Source organism: Epinephelus fuscoguttatus, linkage group LG6 (genome assembly GCF_011397635.1).
Source record: "Epinephelus fuscoguttatus linkage group LG6, E.fuscoguttatus.final_Chr_v1".
Taxonomy (NCBI): domain Eukaryota; kingdom Metazoa; phylum Chordata; class Actinopteri; order Perciformes; family Serranidae; genus Epinephelus; species Epinephelus fuscoguttatus.
Window position 1 is genome coordinate 16,588,793 of NC_064757.1, and position 15,396 is coordinate 16,604,188.

Consider the following 15,396-nt stretch of genomic DNA (forward strand, 5'->3'; position numbering starts at 1 on the left):
CTTTATCACAATGTGTATGCTCATTAATTTTAAATGATAAGTATTCTATATAATGCTGTCTTCTATTAGACCTAATGATTTCTCTGTCTTGGTTTGTTGTAGGTTCTGTCCCGTGCCCTGATGTTTATCCCCCAATTGGGGAAGTATGCTGAGAGTATTCTGGAGAATGGGAGCAGCAGTGGCAGGAAACTGGCTAAGCTGCAGGCCATTGGCAGACAAGCTGTTGCTGCTCTTTGTGCCCTTGGGGGCTTTAAAGAAACTATTAAGATCGGCTCTGAAGTCCAGGTTAGTTGAGGGAGAAGATTTAGTCATCATGCTGTACTTTCACACCAAATTGTGCTGTACTTTGCATCTTAGGTGCAATCACATTTTGTACTTTAAATGTTAAATGTTGACATATTTTCTGTGATTCATCTGCTCTGCAGGTGGTAGGTAAGGGAGTGCTGGGCAGTGTGGGCATAGTTATGTCCATCAATGAGCAGGAGGGAATTGCCACAGTCAAGTTTCCTTCTTGCGAGTACAGGAGAGCTTGCCAAGCCTCAGACATCCTGACAGTACCAATATCACGCCTCTGCACACCCAGATCTGAGGTACAAGTTTCAGCATCACATACAGCAGTCCTTATTTATATGGAAAATACCAACTCAAATCTCACTCTCTACTCTTCCCCAACAGGCTCTTCCCCTTTATAAGCTCTCAATCACAGAAAAGGTGGTACAAGCAGTGCAGTCCATGCTTCTTCCACAGGAGGGCAGTCTCTCCATTCACACTTCTCTACCAGCTACAGGAGATGGCTCTAGCCCAGTAATGGCTGCAGTCCGCTTGCTGGCTGAAATCAGGACCAGGTTAGTAAACATTCATATAAATTCCCCTTCAGCTGCAGCCTGTCTTTAGGGTTGTTTTTAATCTGGTGTACTGTGAACACCTGAAACCCTTGAAACTCTGGTTTCATGATGTAATTTAAAAAAAAATTGTAATGACAGATTTACAGCAGAACCATAGACTGGACAACAATCATCAAGTTTTTAATGGCTTTTAGGGCATGCCTGGTGATGGCGCAGCTCCTGGAGGATAGCTCCTTCTGTGAGGAGTTCATCCAGCAGTGTCCTGCTGCTGTTGAGGTTCTTAACCTGGTCGCCCAGGAATGCAGCCCTGGTGAGCATACCATACATACTGGCATGAGAAATAATTTGAGCACCCAAAACCTTTCACATTACAGAGTAATGCATTTGGTCTATAATACATCTTTCACTGAGTTTTGTCATCTTGTGCAGGGGAGCGTCTCGGCATGGTCGAGGCTCAGTGTGAAAGAGTAAGAATGCTGTACCGGGACTGCGCTCGGCCTCCTCCTCCTCCACTGCAGACAGACAGACGCCAGGTGGGAGTTATCAAATTTATAGCACACACTAGGTTTTGTTCATATTACTTTAATTGTTGCAGTAACCAACCAGAAATGCAAGATAGATCCCTTCATGTGTAACAAACATGTGGACTCGATGCAGCTGAAAATATACATTTATCTTGGGAGAAGACAGAGAACGAGAGACAGAAAAGGTGATAATCAAACTTTTCCCTCATCAAAGACAGTCTTACTTCAGTCTTAAAAAAGTGTTGGTGGAAAACCACTCAAATCTGTTGAGTACATGTTGGAATTGACTGACAGCTGAAGGCAAGATAATTATAGTATGAAATTCATATACTGCTGCAAGCCTCAACTCAATCTTCAAAGACATTTTGATAAATTAAATAGTCAGATTTGTGGGCCCGACTCATCTCCTATTCCTTTGATGTGCTTCTCTCATCAGCCCAAGGAGATCACTTGGTGTCCATCCAGAGTGTTCCCTCCAGTCCGTGCCTGCATGTTCTCATCCCGTCTGACCTCTGTCACCTTCCTGGCTGATCCAAGTGCTGGAGGAGGGCTGCCCAGAGGCACCTTTATCTACGCTACCTGTCCTGTACCAATTCAGGTGGGCACATGCATTAATATTTGCCCTCTCAGTTTATTTGAACATGTACTACTGAGATAAAATCATGCACTGGTGCCGCACCCTTCCAAAGTCTGTTTACTTCTTTTTGCCCCTACAGGCCCCGTCCTTTTACTGGGAGATTGAAATTGTCTCCTATGGAGACTCTGAGGAGGACAGTGGCCCAATTGTGTCCTTTGGTTTTGCCACCGAGGCAGAGAAGAGAGATGGAGCGTGGACCAATCCTGTCGGCACATGTCTTTTCCACAAGTATGTTTCCCTGCAAATGAACTGCAAGATCTTTTTCCCACTGCTCTGTCTCTGACTTGAGTGCTGACTGCTATTTTTCTCTTTTATGTTGTTCCGTCTCTGTGTGTCTGTCTCCTGTCTGTGTGTGTCTGTGTGTGTCAGTAATGGTAGGGCAGTGCATTATAATGGCTCCAGTCTGCTGCAGTGGAAGAGTGTCAGGCTGGATGTGGCTCTACTTCCTGGTGAGACAGGAGACACAATATCTTTATCTTCACATACAATCTATCGTCTTTTTTGTCTCAGTTTGTCAACGTAGAAATCCATACAGGAATGTATGTAATGGATTTGAACTAAACTCCTAAAAAGCATTTCATCATATCCAGCTGCTCTTTAAAAAAACTATTTTGCTTCCTTAAGTCAAGCTGTTTGTAGTGTTGGCATGTTTTAAAATATGTCATTACCTGAGTCATTATAGAAAATGTTTACCTTACATTTGTATAAACACAGGCGACGTGGCTGGAATAGGCTGGGAACGTTCCGAGGGCACTCCTCCGCCCCCTGGTCAGGCCCCTAAAGGCAGGGTCTACTTCACCTACTGTGGCCAGCGGCTCGGCCCCATCCTTGAGGATGTAGCTGGTGGAATGTGGCCCCTGGTTCACATTCAAAAAAAGGTGGGTTGCTGTTGACCAAAATGACATTTGCAGCTTTATAGTTGAACTTCTGTCAAATTTTGGTTCACCACTTATATTTAATATGTATTACACTGCATCATTTTCTTTGCTGCTTCAATTACACAATTTTCCCTAAAGAATAATGTGGTCAATTGTCTATTTTGCTTTTCTTTGTTCTGTAGAACTCAAAGATCCGTGCCAACTTTGGAAGCCGGCCATTTGCATACGCAGAAGGCCAAGCACACAGAAATGCGGCCGACTTATGTGTAGACCTCGCAGAGGAAATAAGTGCAAATTTTGAAGCACTGCCCTTTGCTATGGCCTCAGACAGCGATAATGATGCAGGTGCAAGTGTTACCTCTGACTCTGGCTCCCATGGACCGCCTTGTCGGATTGCAGCCGTGGCAGTTGCCCAGCAACGTATGTTTTATCACTTTTACGTCAGCCTTATCCTCATTAAAGAGTATGTTTTTCCTTTACATCTTTGAATTTGCATAAATATCCCACAAAGACAGGTCGGGAGTGCACCACACTGATACAATGTTTGTGTATCATTTGTTAAACTCACATTTTCTGTTTGTTTTTTCTTGTTGGTACAGAGTACAACAGCGACCTGTCGTGCCACTACAAAGTTGAACTGAGCTATGAGAACCTGGTCACCTCTGGACCTGACCCTCATCCTCCTCCTATTGCAGATGATGAGAGTGATGATGAGGATGATGATGATGTCCCAAGAGTGAGTGGGCTCTCCACTCCTCAATATTTCTCATCTTCTAATAATGACTTTGGAATTACTTTTATGCACTCTTCATTGTTTATTTTGACTTGTGTTTGAATCTAGGAGGACCACTATGCCTTGCTGGTAAAGGCCTGGGAGACCAAAGTGTTCCCCACCATTCGAAGGCGGTTCCGTAATGAGGCGGAGAGAAAATCTGGCCTGGACCAAATTAAAGGAGCTCTGCAGCTAGGTAAAGAAGGAAAGAATATCATGAAAACATAACCTTAATGTCCAGTGTAACACATATTGTAGGAAGTACTGTTAAAGTGCTTTTAACTTTATGGCTAATACTTCAGTGCACTGATGCAGCATACAAGGGGGGCACTGTTGTAAATGTAAAATTAATCATCCTTCAACATCTCCGAACAAGGTGGAGTAATTATAGTACCACAGCTAAATTTGACATGGAATTAAATGACAAAGTTAATAGCCTATTTAATTAGTTAAGCTGATGTCAAAGTTTATTTGAATGGAAGATTGGCTCAACCATACCTATTCTGAGTTTAGGCATATTTGTGTTAATGATGAGGTAGGCTTTGACTTTTTTTGCACATTTGGTCAGTGTAGCTGAAACATAAACAACTTTGTCAATATTTGTCTCTGTGGTGTATTTTGTTCACAACAGGCATGGTTGACATTGCAAGACAGACAGTGGAGTTCCTGTATGAGGAGAATGGTGGCATCCCACGTGACCTTTACCTCCCTACCATCGAGGATATCAAGGATGAGGCCAACAAGTTCACTATTGACAAAGTTCGCAAAGGTACTATTCACCTTCATCACTTTAAATAATATGATTTCAGTTTGCATTGTGAGAGAGCGCTATAGTAAAACTTGATTTGACACAGTGTACAATTTACTTAATCTTCATGATATTTTGCTTACCAAACACAGGCTTGACTGTGGTCATCCGCTCTCCGGACAGCAACAATACCAACACCACCACAGGAGGGACAGCCCTGCCCAAGTTTGCTATCCGGGGCATGTTAAAGACCTTTGGTTTGCATGGCGTGGTGCTGGATGTGGACTCTGTAAGTATAGTAGTTGATGCTTCAGTGTTTTGAGTCATTATTGGGAATGTGTCAATAAACTCAAATTTAATGACAACACTAAAATTAAAGTAATCAGTAAAATAATCCTATTTAATTTCACAAATAAATGCCTAACTTAGACCTACTGCAAAACTTGTTTGACCGTATATAAACACATATTAAGCACCTCCTTTAGAGATACAATACCAGTTTTTTTTCAACTTAACTCTTCTTCAAGCCTATATTGACAACACATATTACACATATGTTATCCTAGGCCCATTTAAATATTTTTTGGCTGTCCTGGTATCACCAGTATCACTTAACCTGTTCCAAAGCCATAACTTTTTTTTTTACTTACACTTCCTCAGGTGAATGAGCTGGTACAGGTGGAGACCTACCTGCGCAGTGAGGGGGTTCTGGTGAGGTACTGGTACCCTATTGAGATGTTGGAGCGCCCACCTGCAGGATCACGACGGACTGCAGCTAATGGCTTAGTCTCACTAGACAGTAGCAACATTCAGATTCATAGGTAACGTATGAACCCACAGATGATTAGCAAAATATAAATGCTTCCTGCACCAGTGCTCAGTATAATGTCTGTTTTACTGTTTTGCTGCAGGGAACTGCTTCGTTGTGAGAGTGCGCTGGCTCAGTTATACTGTCGTATGGCCTTGCTCAACATCTTTGCCCCCAAGAATCCCCACACCTTCACTCGTCTATTCCACATACCTGCTATCCGTGACATCACGTTAGAGCACCTGCAGCTGCTGTCCAATCAGCTGCTGGCTCCTCCCCTCCCTGGTGAGTGTTAATCTTTCTTTTAAATTGCTGGATCTCTGAATATGGTGTTAATGATCATTTGTGTTTCTGTGGTGATTGTGCTGATGTTCTTCCTACAGATGGCACTATTAGTTCTAGTTCTATCCTACTGGCTCAGTCGGTGCTCCACAACCTCCAGGGCCAAAGCTGCTCTCCCTCCGAACTATTCTACCAGGGCAATGCTCAGCCCATCCGGGAGTGGCTGACAGTGGCCATTACCCGTGCCTTGCATCAAGGAGAGGAAAGCCTGCTGGAGCTCACAAAGCAGATCTGCTGCTTTCTACAGGTCAGTGCTTGATTTAATAAATATGCCCCTGGATACCTCCCCAGTTTGTAATGTCACGAATCTTCTCATAATTTTGTTTAATTTACAGAATGCACCAGAGCAGTTTACATCTGAGGAGTTCCCTGTGACAGAGTCAAAGGTTAGCATGGATGTCAGCTTTCCAGGTGCTGCGTTTGTGATCGTATCCTGCAAGGAGAGCCAGTTAGGATGTCGCAAAGAGTGAGTTTCTCAGAAGTGTTCAACTTCAGCAATTTGTGATGAACTCAGATTTCCTATCATCTACTTCCTGTAAAATGTTTAAAATAACCTGCTGTCTTTTCCACTCCATTAGCTCCAGCCTTTATAAGGCCCCCTGGGCTCGAGTCATGGTGTATGGCCTGGGTCACAAAGTACGCAGAAATGGCCAGCTAAATCTGATGGAGGCAGTGTGCTATCCTCTGGATGCCTCACCTACCAACACAGGCCTTACTCCCCCTCCCACCACCAACCAATACCCCTCTGTTATCATACCCACTGACAAGGTGCACATCAAACTGGGTGAGTAATCCACCTCCCAGAGAAAGATTCACACAGGCTGCTTCAAGGTTTTGTTTAAAAAAAAAAGAAAAAGAGACAAGATGAAATGGCATTAAATATCCTATTGTTTTGTTTGTAGGGGTGTCGCCCCCTCCTGGTGCTGTACTGGTGCTGCATTCCTTGCCATTGGAGTTTCCTCTGGCCATGGCATTTGCTGAACAGCTGTTGACATGGAAACTGGGGGAGGACAGTGAGCGATCAGAGGATGAGCTGGAGACAGTGCCCTCGTCTGTGCTGCTGCAGGTGGTCGAACTACTAGGTAGGTTGACCACCGGTGACAACAGCACTTTAATGAGCCTAATGTATTAACCTGTTTGTTGTTGCTGTATACATTATTTAATGCAACCCATCCTTCTTCACAATTATCCAGCAGACACACACGGATTTTGTGTTATGACCTTTGGATATTATTTAATGCTTTTTGGTGTATATTCTCAGTAAAAAAGCAAAATTAAGAAGTCAAAAAAATAAAATATAATACCTCTTTTGATGTGGGTTTTTAAGTCTTTGCTTGGTTTTTCAAAACTGCAATAAACTCTTGTACTTAAATAAAATGTCAATCTTATAAGTGTGTAGTGTTTGTGATCTAGTTAAACCTGCATATTCATTGTTCTTCACTACTAGCTCAATAAATCATAAAAGAACTTGCAAGATAAATCATACCAAACATAAATATGGATTTTAACAACTTGAAATGTTTTCTGTGTCATTGTTCGTATTGTTTTAGGTGGTTTGCTTTGGACCACTGATCTGGCTCCCTCCATAAAAGAGCTCATCTTTCATTTACTGGCTGAGCTTTTGCGGAAGATCCACCACCTGGAGCAGCGCAAGAGCCCTGCTGGTCTCTCCAGCTCCATTGCTCTGCTGCTTAACCCCTGCCTTGCAGTGCTCATGGCCCTGCAAACAGAGCTCCGAAAGCTCTACGACCGGGAGACTCAGGGATGGACTGCTGGAGGCGCTGGAGCAGGGGGGTCATCATCTGGCGGTGTAGCGTTGGCTCTGGGAGCGGAGCAGAGTCGGTTCTCCACCTACTTCCACGCTCTGATGGAGGTGTGTCTGGCTGTGGCAGAGGTGACGCTTCCCCTCAATGTTGGCGGCTCTTCAGTGGGAGCCCTGTCCTCCACCAGTGCCCCTAACCTTAGTGACTCTTCATCATCTTCGTCATCATCCCCGGGCCAGACGCCACAGAGCCCCAGTCTGCTATCTAAACGTAAGAAGGTGAAGATGAAGCGCGAGAGAGCAGCGGCTGCAGTGGCAGCAGCAGTCTCTGGGAAACGGGGGAGTGGAGGTGCGCGGTTGTCAGAGAGTGACAGTGCCCTGCTGAACATGGCGGGTAGTAAACCTGAGGATATGCTGTGGTTCCACCGCTGCCTCACACTCCTCATGATACTACGACATCTCGCCAATAAGGATCCGCAGGGCTTAAGTGTGACCAGTGATGCAGTGACAGATGCCTGCCACGCCCTGGTGGGTCCCACTGCCCACAGCCGCCTGCTGGTGCTCTCAGGTATCCCCACGCACCTGGAGGAGGCCGTGGTTCGTAATGCTATCCGCAGGGCTTGCAACGCACATGGAGGGCTCTTCAAAGATGAAGTCTTCATCCCTCTGCAGGAAGAGGACCCAAAGAAGCCCAAAACTGGAGCTGGGGTTTCTAGCCCTCAGGATGGTAAAGCGGGACCTGAACCTGAGCGCCCCTTCTCCAACAACGGAGGTCCTGAGAGTCCTGACAGCTCCAGCAGCGTAACTCCAGCCATGAGCGTGAGCGCTTCAGCTTCTACCAGCCAGACGTCAATCTGCAGCTCCTCTCAGGGAGTGTCCCGCACTGCCAGTGAACTTTCTGTCGATCAGGAAGCTGTTCCGCCCCTCACCCCTGCTGCTGCAGCTTCGGCTGTCACGTACCCTCAGCAGGGCCCCCAAGACCCCCAGACCGTTTCTAGTCAGGAGAGTCAAGATACCTCCCTGTGCAGTACAGGAAGCCTGGGGAGTCTTGGGAGCTTGGGGGAGCCTCTCGACAGTGCAGAAACACCGTCAGTGTCAGATGGGGGCTCTATGCACACAGTCACTTCACTGGAGAGCAATGCAGTCATGGCCAGGCCCATCAAGGGTTATGCTGTCATTGAGGTGAGTTGATAAGAGCACCATAATAGATCTAAGGTGTTTGATTTTGTGTTGTTTTGAGGAAATACGCTTGTCTTTCTTTTGTTAATCACAGGTTCGTTCTCGAGCCAAAGTGGAAAAGATCCGTGCCAGTCTTTTCAACAGCAGTGATCTGATTGGCTTGTCCAGTCTGGAAGGAGAAGAGGAACTTATGGAATTGACCAATGAGGAGATCCTCACAGCCTCCAGTGTTAACCAAAGCCTGTTTGACACACAGGGAAGTTCCGCACTTGAAGACTACTTCCTGGACAAGTCAGTCAGAGGTTGGTGTTAGATTACATATATTCTGCTTTTACACACTGACATTAGTTCTGCCAGCATCTGCCAAATCTTAAATAATCTATCTCCATGTTTTAAGGTGACAAGCTTGTTTCTGGAGCACGAGATGTGCTCACAGATATTTTCAAGAGCTGCGTGCACTCAGAGCAGATGCTCAGCCTCACGCAGGCCAAGCCAGTTAAAGTGTCTGACATTTACCTCAGCAAGGAGCAGATCAATGCTCAGACACCTGGCAACCTACTGCATACTTTCTTCACCAATGTTAGGCCTCCAAAGAAAGTACTTGAAGACCAGCTTACTCAGGTATGTAACACACTGGCAGCAAACATTCAAAAATGCTCTGAGTTAATGTCATTCACAGTTTTGCTGTATTATCCAGTGATCCTGTTTTGCAGTCAATTTTCAAGTGTAACATTTTGCAGCTCCCCCCTGCTTCCCTCAACCACCACAAGTACATTTTTAACACTTAACACTGTGTGTACATTCACGTGTGTTAAAATGATTTGTTTGTATCAGATTCTAAGAAAGTATGGCACTCCCAAGCCCAATAAAAACAAATACAGCAAAGCAGGAAAAGAGCAGCACCAGGGCAAGGTCGTGAGCACCAAGAGGCCCATCACCAAACCCCCTACCAAGGAAAAGTCTGTGCTCAACAGTGTCAGGTGAGTATTTTGTTTTTAAGCACAGGTTTAGGTTCATTTAAACTTTGACACAGTAATTAATTAAATTTCCTGGTCTGTTGCCTCTGCCAGGACTGCACTGAGTGAGAAGAAGACAGTCCTGAAGCCAAAATCTCCTGAGAAATCTAGACCTGATGAGAAGGATGTGGAAAAATCTCCTGCCAAGAAAGCTGAAGGTTGGCAGTAATTACACACACTTCAGTCAGGTTAATGTAGTGTTAAATCGGTTACACCTCAGTAAGGACCTATTTCAGGTTCATATTTGCATTTTTGGTTTCTACAACAAAAAAATGCCATTTTCCTCATACTGCCTGTGTTGGAATACCTGTATTCACCCTCTGTCTGAAATGCTAATTTTTAGCACCTGTCTCTGTAAGCCTCCTCCTGGGAAAAGCCTGGTCTGCTCTGATTGGTCAGCGTTCCTGTGTCTTCTGTGTCTGTACTCTCTCTGTTTCTGTGCTTTTGGTGTTTCTGCACTGTCATTGCAGCCAGGGAGGATGACTGTGACCGTGTATGGTGGCATTTTCTACCATGAAAAATCACCAGTAAAAGCTTTAAAACCAAAATCTTAATAACCAGACATGTTCAAGCAAAAATATAGTCAGAAATCTGTGAGAAATAAACAAAATCTGTGACCAAGATTGCATGTGTCCCTGACATTAGCATGTAGCTACATGGTGCAGTATTAAAGTGACTTTGCTCTGCTTCCTTTTCTTCACATAAACTTGGGTTTCATAATGAAACAATAAGTATAAACTGATCAGTCCAATGACAGGAGTGATTTTATGCTTTTGTCTTTGTTTTATATAACTGAAAATTAAATGTGTTTCTGGTCAGACAAAATAAGCAGTCTGAAGGTGCAATATCTTCAGACTGCTTATTTTGCATTCTGGTAACATCTGATGGGCCCTACTACAGTATGACACTTTACTAGCCTACAAGAGTAAATCTGATTCCTGTTTTGAAACCAAGCTGCCCTCACATACCATTTTGTCTTCTCTAGTCCCAGAGGAGAAATACCTGACACTTGAAGGCTTCCATAAATTTGCTGTTGACCGGGCCAAGCAGGACATCCGCAGTGTCTGGAGGGCGATTTTGGCTTGTGGTTATGACCTACACTTTGAAAGGTGAGCCTGGGGAAAGTCAAGACCCCAATAACCAGCACTCAGACTGCTATTACTCAAATATCATCACATGCACGAGCTGCCCGGGAACCAGACATGTTGTGTTCTGACAAAATGTCTCTCTTCTCAAAAACAGAAAAATGTTGTTTAGTGTTTTTTTTATTTGTTGATATTTTTAAACAACCAACAACATAATACACAGTGACAAACAAAACATAATAGTATATGTACATATTATTTGTGTAACCATATACTAATATATACATACAGTTGAACAGTCATATACATTCATGCACTCATACATATATTATGCTTGTCACCACTGACGAACGCTTGCTAAAAGATGCAAGGATGCACACATTTAAGATGCACAAATACAATTACAGATTAATTTTTCTCGTATCTTGAGTTGGTAAATATACCAATACTAAAATACTGATAACTGATATATATATTACTGCTCAAAATTTCCAAGCATAGAATACGATTTTAAATTGATGTCCTTCTTCATTTTCATACTAGTCATCTAAGTGTATGACATTGGTCCATTTTCTGTACTCGAAACAGAAAGAAAGCGACCCACCAATTTAACAGTCATTTCAGGACAATTTCTCAGATTTTTGATACGAAATAACAAAGTATGCTAATGGTGTTATTTAAACTCCTATAGTATTCCAATATGTTATGACCACATTTTCCCAGTCTAACTCCTTTTATGATGAGTATCTGTTGACTGTGTGTACTTTTACAAAATGCAGTTGCACAATCTTCACTTTGTCCAGTGTTAAAATTTGTAAAGTCAGTCCAATTTAAAAACATTCAAGCCATCCAGATGGTCCAGATATTTCAGTGTATCTCATGTTCAAACACCTGTAAGTCTTTGATAAATTAGTGACTGTTATTGTATTAACATAAGGAACTAAACATTATGGGAGTTCTCTACTTAACAGCAGCTGTCCTCTGTACCAGGTGTACCTGTATAGACACTCGTCATGCCCAGAAGGCCTGCAGGAAGTGGACCTTGGAAATGGATGTAGCATTGGTCCAGTACATCAACAGACTCTGCCGTCACCTGGCCATCACACCAGCCAGACTACACCCCCATGAAGCCTACCTGGACCCTGGCGATACTGCTGATCCTCGTGTGGCCTGCCTGCTCAGTAAGTAAACCACTTGTTTGTTTGTGGTGTAAGCGATACCTACCTCTCTTTTTGCCTTTATGTTACTGTTGTTCTCTGTTGAATCCAATGCACACAGTGCCATTTACAGTGTTAGATACATGCTTGATACATACTGTAAGTCACGCTTGCTTGATTGTTTTATAATTTAGTATATCTGACTTTCTGTGTGTTTTCAGATGTGCCCGTGGAGAGCCTGCGCCTGCGCTTTGCGTTGCTACAGTCCCTCAACAACACCCTGGAAAGTTTCTTCTTACCGCTAGTGGAGCTGAGACAGACACATACCTATCAGAACAGCATTGCATCACTGTTATGTGAGGCCAAAGGTGAGCAGGATCTAGCAGGTCAAGGGGACATGTCGTGTGTGTGTATATACAGTACAGGCCGAAAGTTTGGACACACCTTCTCATTCAATGCGTTTTCTTTATTTTCATGACTATTTACATTGTAGATTCTCACTGAAGGCATCAAAACTATTTAATGCTGTTTCCGAAGGTGTTGTGATAACTGAAAACATGTTTTATATTCTACTTTCTTCAAAATAGCCACCCTTTGCTCTGATTACTGCTTTGCACACTCTTGGCATTCTCTCCATGAGCTTCAAGAGGTAGTCACCTGAAATGGTTTCCACTTCACAGGTGTGCCTTATCAGGGTTAATTAGTGGAATTTCTTGCTTTATCAATGGGGTTGGGACCATCAGTTGTGTTGTGCAGAAGTCAGGTTAATACACAGCCGACAGCCCTATTGGACAACTGTTAAAATTCATATTATGGCAAGAACCAATCAGCTAACTAAAGAAAAACAAGTGGCCATCATTACTTTAAGAAATGAAGGTCAGTCAGTCCGGAAAATTGCAAAAACTTTAAATGTGTCCCCAAGTGGAGTCGCAAAAACCATCAAGCGCTACAACGAAACTGGCACACATGAGGACCGACCCAGGAAAGGAAGACCAAGAATCACCTCTGCTTCTGAGGATAAGTTCATCCGAGTCACCAGCCTCAGAAATCGCAAGTTAACAGCAGCTCAGATCAGAGACCAGATGAATGCCACACAGAGTTCTAGCAGCAGACCCATCTCTAGAACAACTGTTAAGAGGAGACTGCGCGGATCAGGCCTTCATGGTCAAATAGCTGCTAGGAAACCACTGCTAAGGAGAGGCAACAAGCAGAAGAGATTTGTTTGGGCCAAGAAACACAAGGAATGGACATTAGACCAGTGGAAATCTGTGCTTTGGTCTGATGAGTCCAAATTTGAGATCTTTGGTTCCAACCGCCGTGTCTTTGTGAGACGCAGAAAAGGTGAACGGATGGATTCCACATGCCTGGTTCCCACTGTGAAGCATGGAGGAGGAGGTGTGATGATGTGGGGGTGTTTTGTTGGTGACACTGTTGGGGATTTATTCAAAATTGAAGGCACACTGAACCAGCATGGCTACCACAGCATCCTGCAGCGACATGCACAGAGCGCGATCTGAGTTAAAATTGTAATTTCCAGTCGTGACAAGCAATATTATTTTTCAACAGGACAGTGACCCCAAACACACCTCCAGGCTGTGTAAGGGCTATTTGACCAAGAAGGAGAGTGATGGAGTGCTGCGGCAGATGACCTGGCCTCCACAGTCACCGGACCTGAACCAAATCGAGATGGTTTGGGGTGAGCTGGACCGCAGAGTGAAGGCAAAGGGGCCAACAAGTGCTAAACACCTCTGGGAACTCCTTCAAGACTGTTGGAAAACCATTTCAGGTGACTACCTCTTGAAGCTCATGGAGAGAATGCCAAGAGTGTGCAAAGCAGTAATCAGAGCAAAGGGTGGCTATTTTGAAGAAAGTAGAATATAAAACATGTTTTCAGTTATTTCACCTTTTTTTGTTAAGTACATAACTCCACATGTGTTCATTCATAGTTTTGATGCCTTCAGTGAGAATCTACAATGTAAATAGTCATGAAAATAAAGAAAACGCATTGAATGAGAAGGTGTGTCCAAACTTTTGGCCTGTACTGTATATATATATGTATATGTACAGAATATATATAGAATATATGCCATGCCAATATATGCCAGATTATTACACAGAAAACCTGATTTGTTGAAACATAAATGAGATCAGATCTTTTCACTTATATACTCATCACCGATTACAGGTCTGATCTTCTACGACACTAAGGTCACAGTAATGAACAGAGTATTGAATGCAACAGTACAGCGGACAGCTGACCACGCTGCCCCAGAGATTACGCTGGATCCACTAGAGATTGTAGGAGGTATGGATTCCTTACACTTGACCACATGTTCATTGTTTCCCATGTCATATAGCTCGCAGTGGATCTTTGCAAACATTCTTTTTCTTATTTGTCCTTTAGGTGAGATCAGATCATCAGAGAACACGTATTTCTGCCAGGCAGCACGCCAGCTGTCCTGCATGCCGTCGTCCCAGCTTTGTGTGAAACTGGCCAGTGGAGGAGACCCGACCTATGCCTTTAACATCCGCTTCACTGGAGAGGAAGTTCATGGCACAAGTTAGAATTTCCCCTTGACATCTTTTTTTCTGTATAGCTCTGCAGTCTTTTACTTGTCAAGATTTTTTTTTTCCGACTTAACTGTAGCTTTGATGAATCTGTCTCTCCAGGTGGCTCCTTCAGACATTTCCTATGGCAGGTGTGTAAGGAGTTACAGAGTTCTGCTCTTTCCCTGCTGCTCCCCTGCCCCAGTGCTGCAGCCAACCGTAACAAGGTACGCTTTTTCAGGATCTGACATCTTTTCAGTATGTCCTGTATTTGACACTCTTGTTCCTTCCGACAAGGCATTATGTCCTAGTCAGGATTGGCCCATCACTGCTTGAAATCACAATGTTTCCTTACAGTTCTAATGCTTTGGCTTTGAAAACGTTCACAGTAAGCTGTGAGGAAATTTTGGGGTGCTATAACAAAACTACAGTGTTATGTCAGTAACAAGAATACAGCTTTTCTCAGAATTATATGTGGCACAACAAAGTTAATCACAGATGATGTAATATGATTCATAGTTGTGTTTTGTTTTTCCCAGGGGAAGTACATCCTGACGCCCTGCCCCATCAGCTATGCAGAGGAACAGTTGTTGCACTTCTTTGGTCAGCTTCTTGGTATAGCCATCCGCGCAGATGTGCCACTTCCTTTGGACCTACTGGGCTCTTTTTGGAAGGGTCTGGTGGGTGAGTCCCTCGACACAGAGCAGGACCTGCAGGAAGCTGATGTGCTCACCTACAACTATGTCAAGAAGTTTGAAAATGTAAGGGACCAGTGGTCTATACTTCATGTCTTTTCTGATAATATCAGGGTTCTAGAGACTTTAACGTGACGTTCTCGACTCCTCAGGCGAGTGATGAGACGGAGCTGGAGGCCCTGTGTGCTGAGCTCTCCTCCCAGCACCATTCAGGAGAAAGCCCCGACTCCCCCAGCCGGCCCTGCTGCACTTTCACCTATGTCACTATGACGGGCGAGGAGGTAGAGCTTTGTCAGGGAGGTCGCAGCCTCACTGTCAGGTACAGGAAACTTACTCACATGATTATCTTCATGCAGTGTGGGTTTTCTTGTCATTGTCTTTTTAAACTGCATTTATCTACA

At 43.9% G+C, this 15,396-nt stretch overlaps 1 protein-coding gene across 1 annotated transcript in view; it reads left to right on the plus strand.

Moving 5' to 3' along the window:
- Window positions 1-15,396, plus strand: part of LOC125889858 (probable E3 ubiquitin-protein ligase HECTD4) — a 43,812-nt gene that overhangs the window by 25,129 nt on the left and 3,287 nt on the right. Inside the window, 33 exon segments of the mRNA XM_049578079.1 lie at window positions 103-285; window positions 426-590; window positions 676-845; window positions 1,040-1,155; window positions 1,275-1,378; window positions 1,806-1,967; window positions 2,086-2,234; window positions 2,376-2,455; window positions 2,721-2,884; window positions 3,067-3,304; window positions 3,484-3,620; window positions 3,726-3,852; window positions 4,288-4,425; window positions 4,557-4,693; window positions 5,065-5,225; window positions 5,316-5,497; window positions 5,596-5,801; window positions 5,890-6,020; window positions 6,133-6,338; window positions 6,457-6,636; window positions 7,105-8,498; window positions 8,590-8,797; window positions 8,893-9,116; window positions 9,330-9,475; window positions 9,566-9,669; window positions 10,497-10,620; window positions 11,587-11,777; window positions 11,975-12,121; window positions 13,939-14,058; window positions 14,158-14,313; window positions 14,424-14,527; window positions 14,840-15,061; window positions 15,148-15,370. Coding sequence (XP_049434036.1) covers window positions 103-285; window positions 426-590; window positions 676-845; window positions 1,040-1,155; window positions 1,275-1,378; window positions 1,806-1,967; window positions 2,086-2,234; window positions 2,376-2,455; window positions 2,721-2,884; window positions 3,067-3,304; window positions 3,484-3,620; window positions 3,726-3,852; window positions 4,288-4,425; window positions 4,557-4,693; window positions 5,065-5,225; window positions 5,316-5,497; window positions 5,596-5,801; window positions 5,890-6,020; window positions 6,133-6,338; window positions 6,457-6,636; window positions 7,105-8,498; window positions 8,590-8,797; window positions 8,893-9,116; window positions 9,330-9,475; window positions 9,566-9,669; window positions 10,497-10,620; window positions 11,587-11,777; window positions 11,975-12,121; window positions 13,939-14,058; window positions 14,158-14,313; window positions 14,424-14,527; window positions 14,840-15,061; window positions 15,148-15,370 — 6,499 coding nt within the window.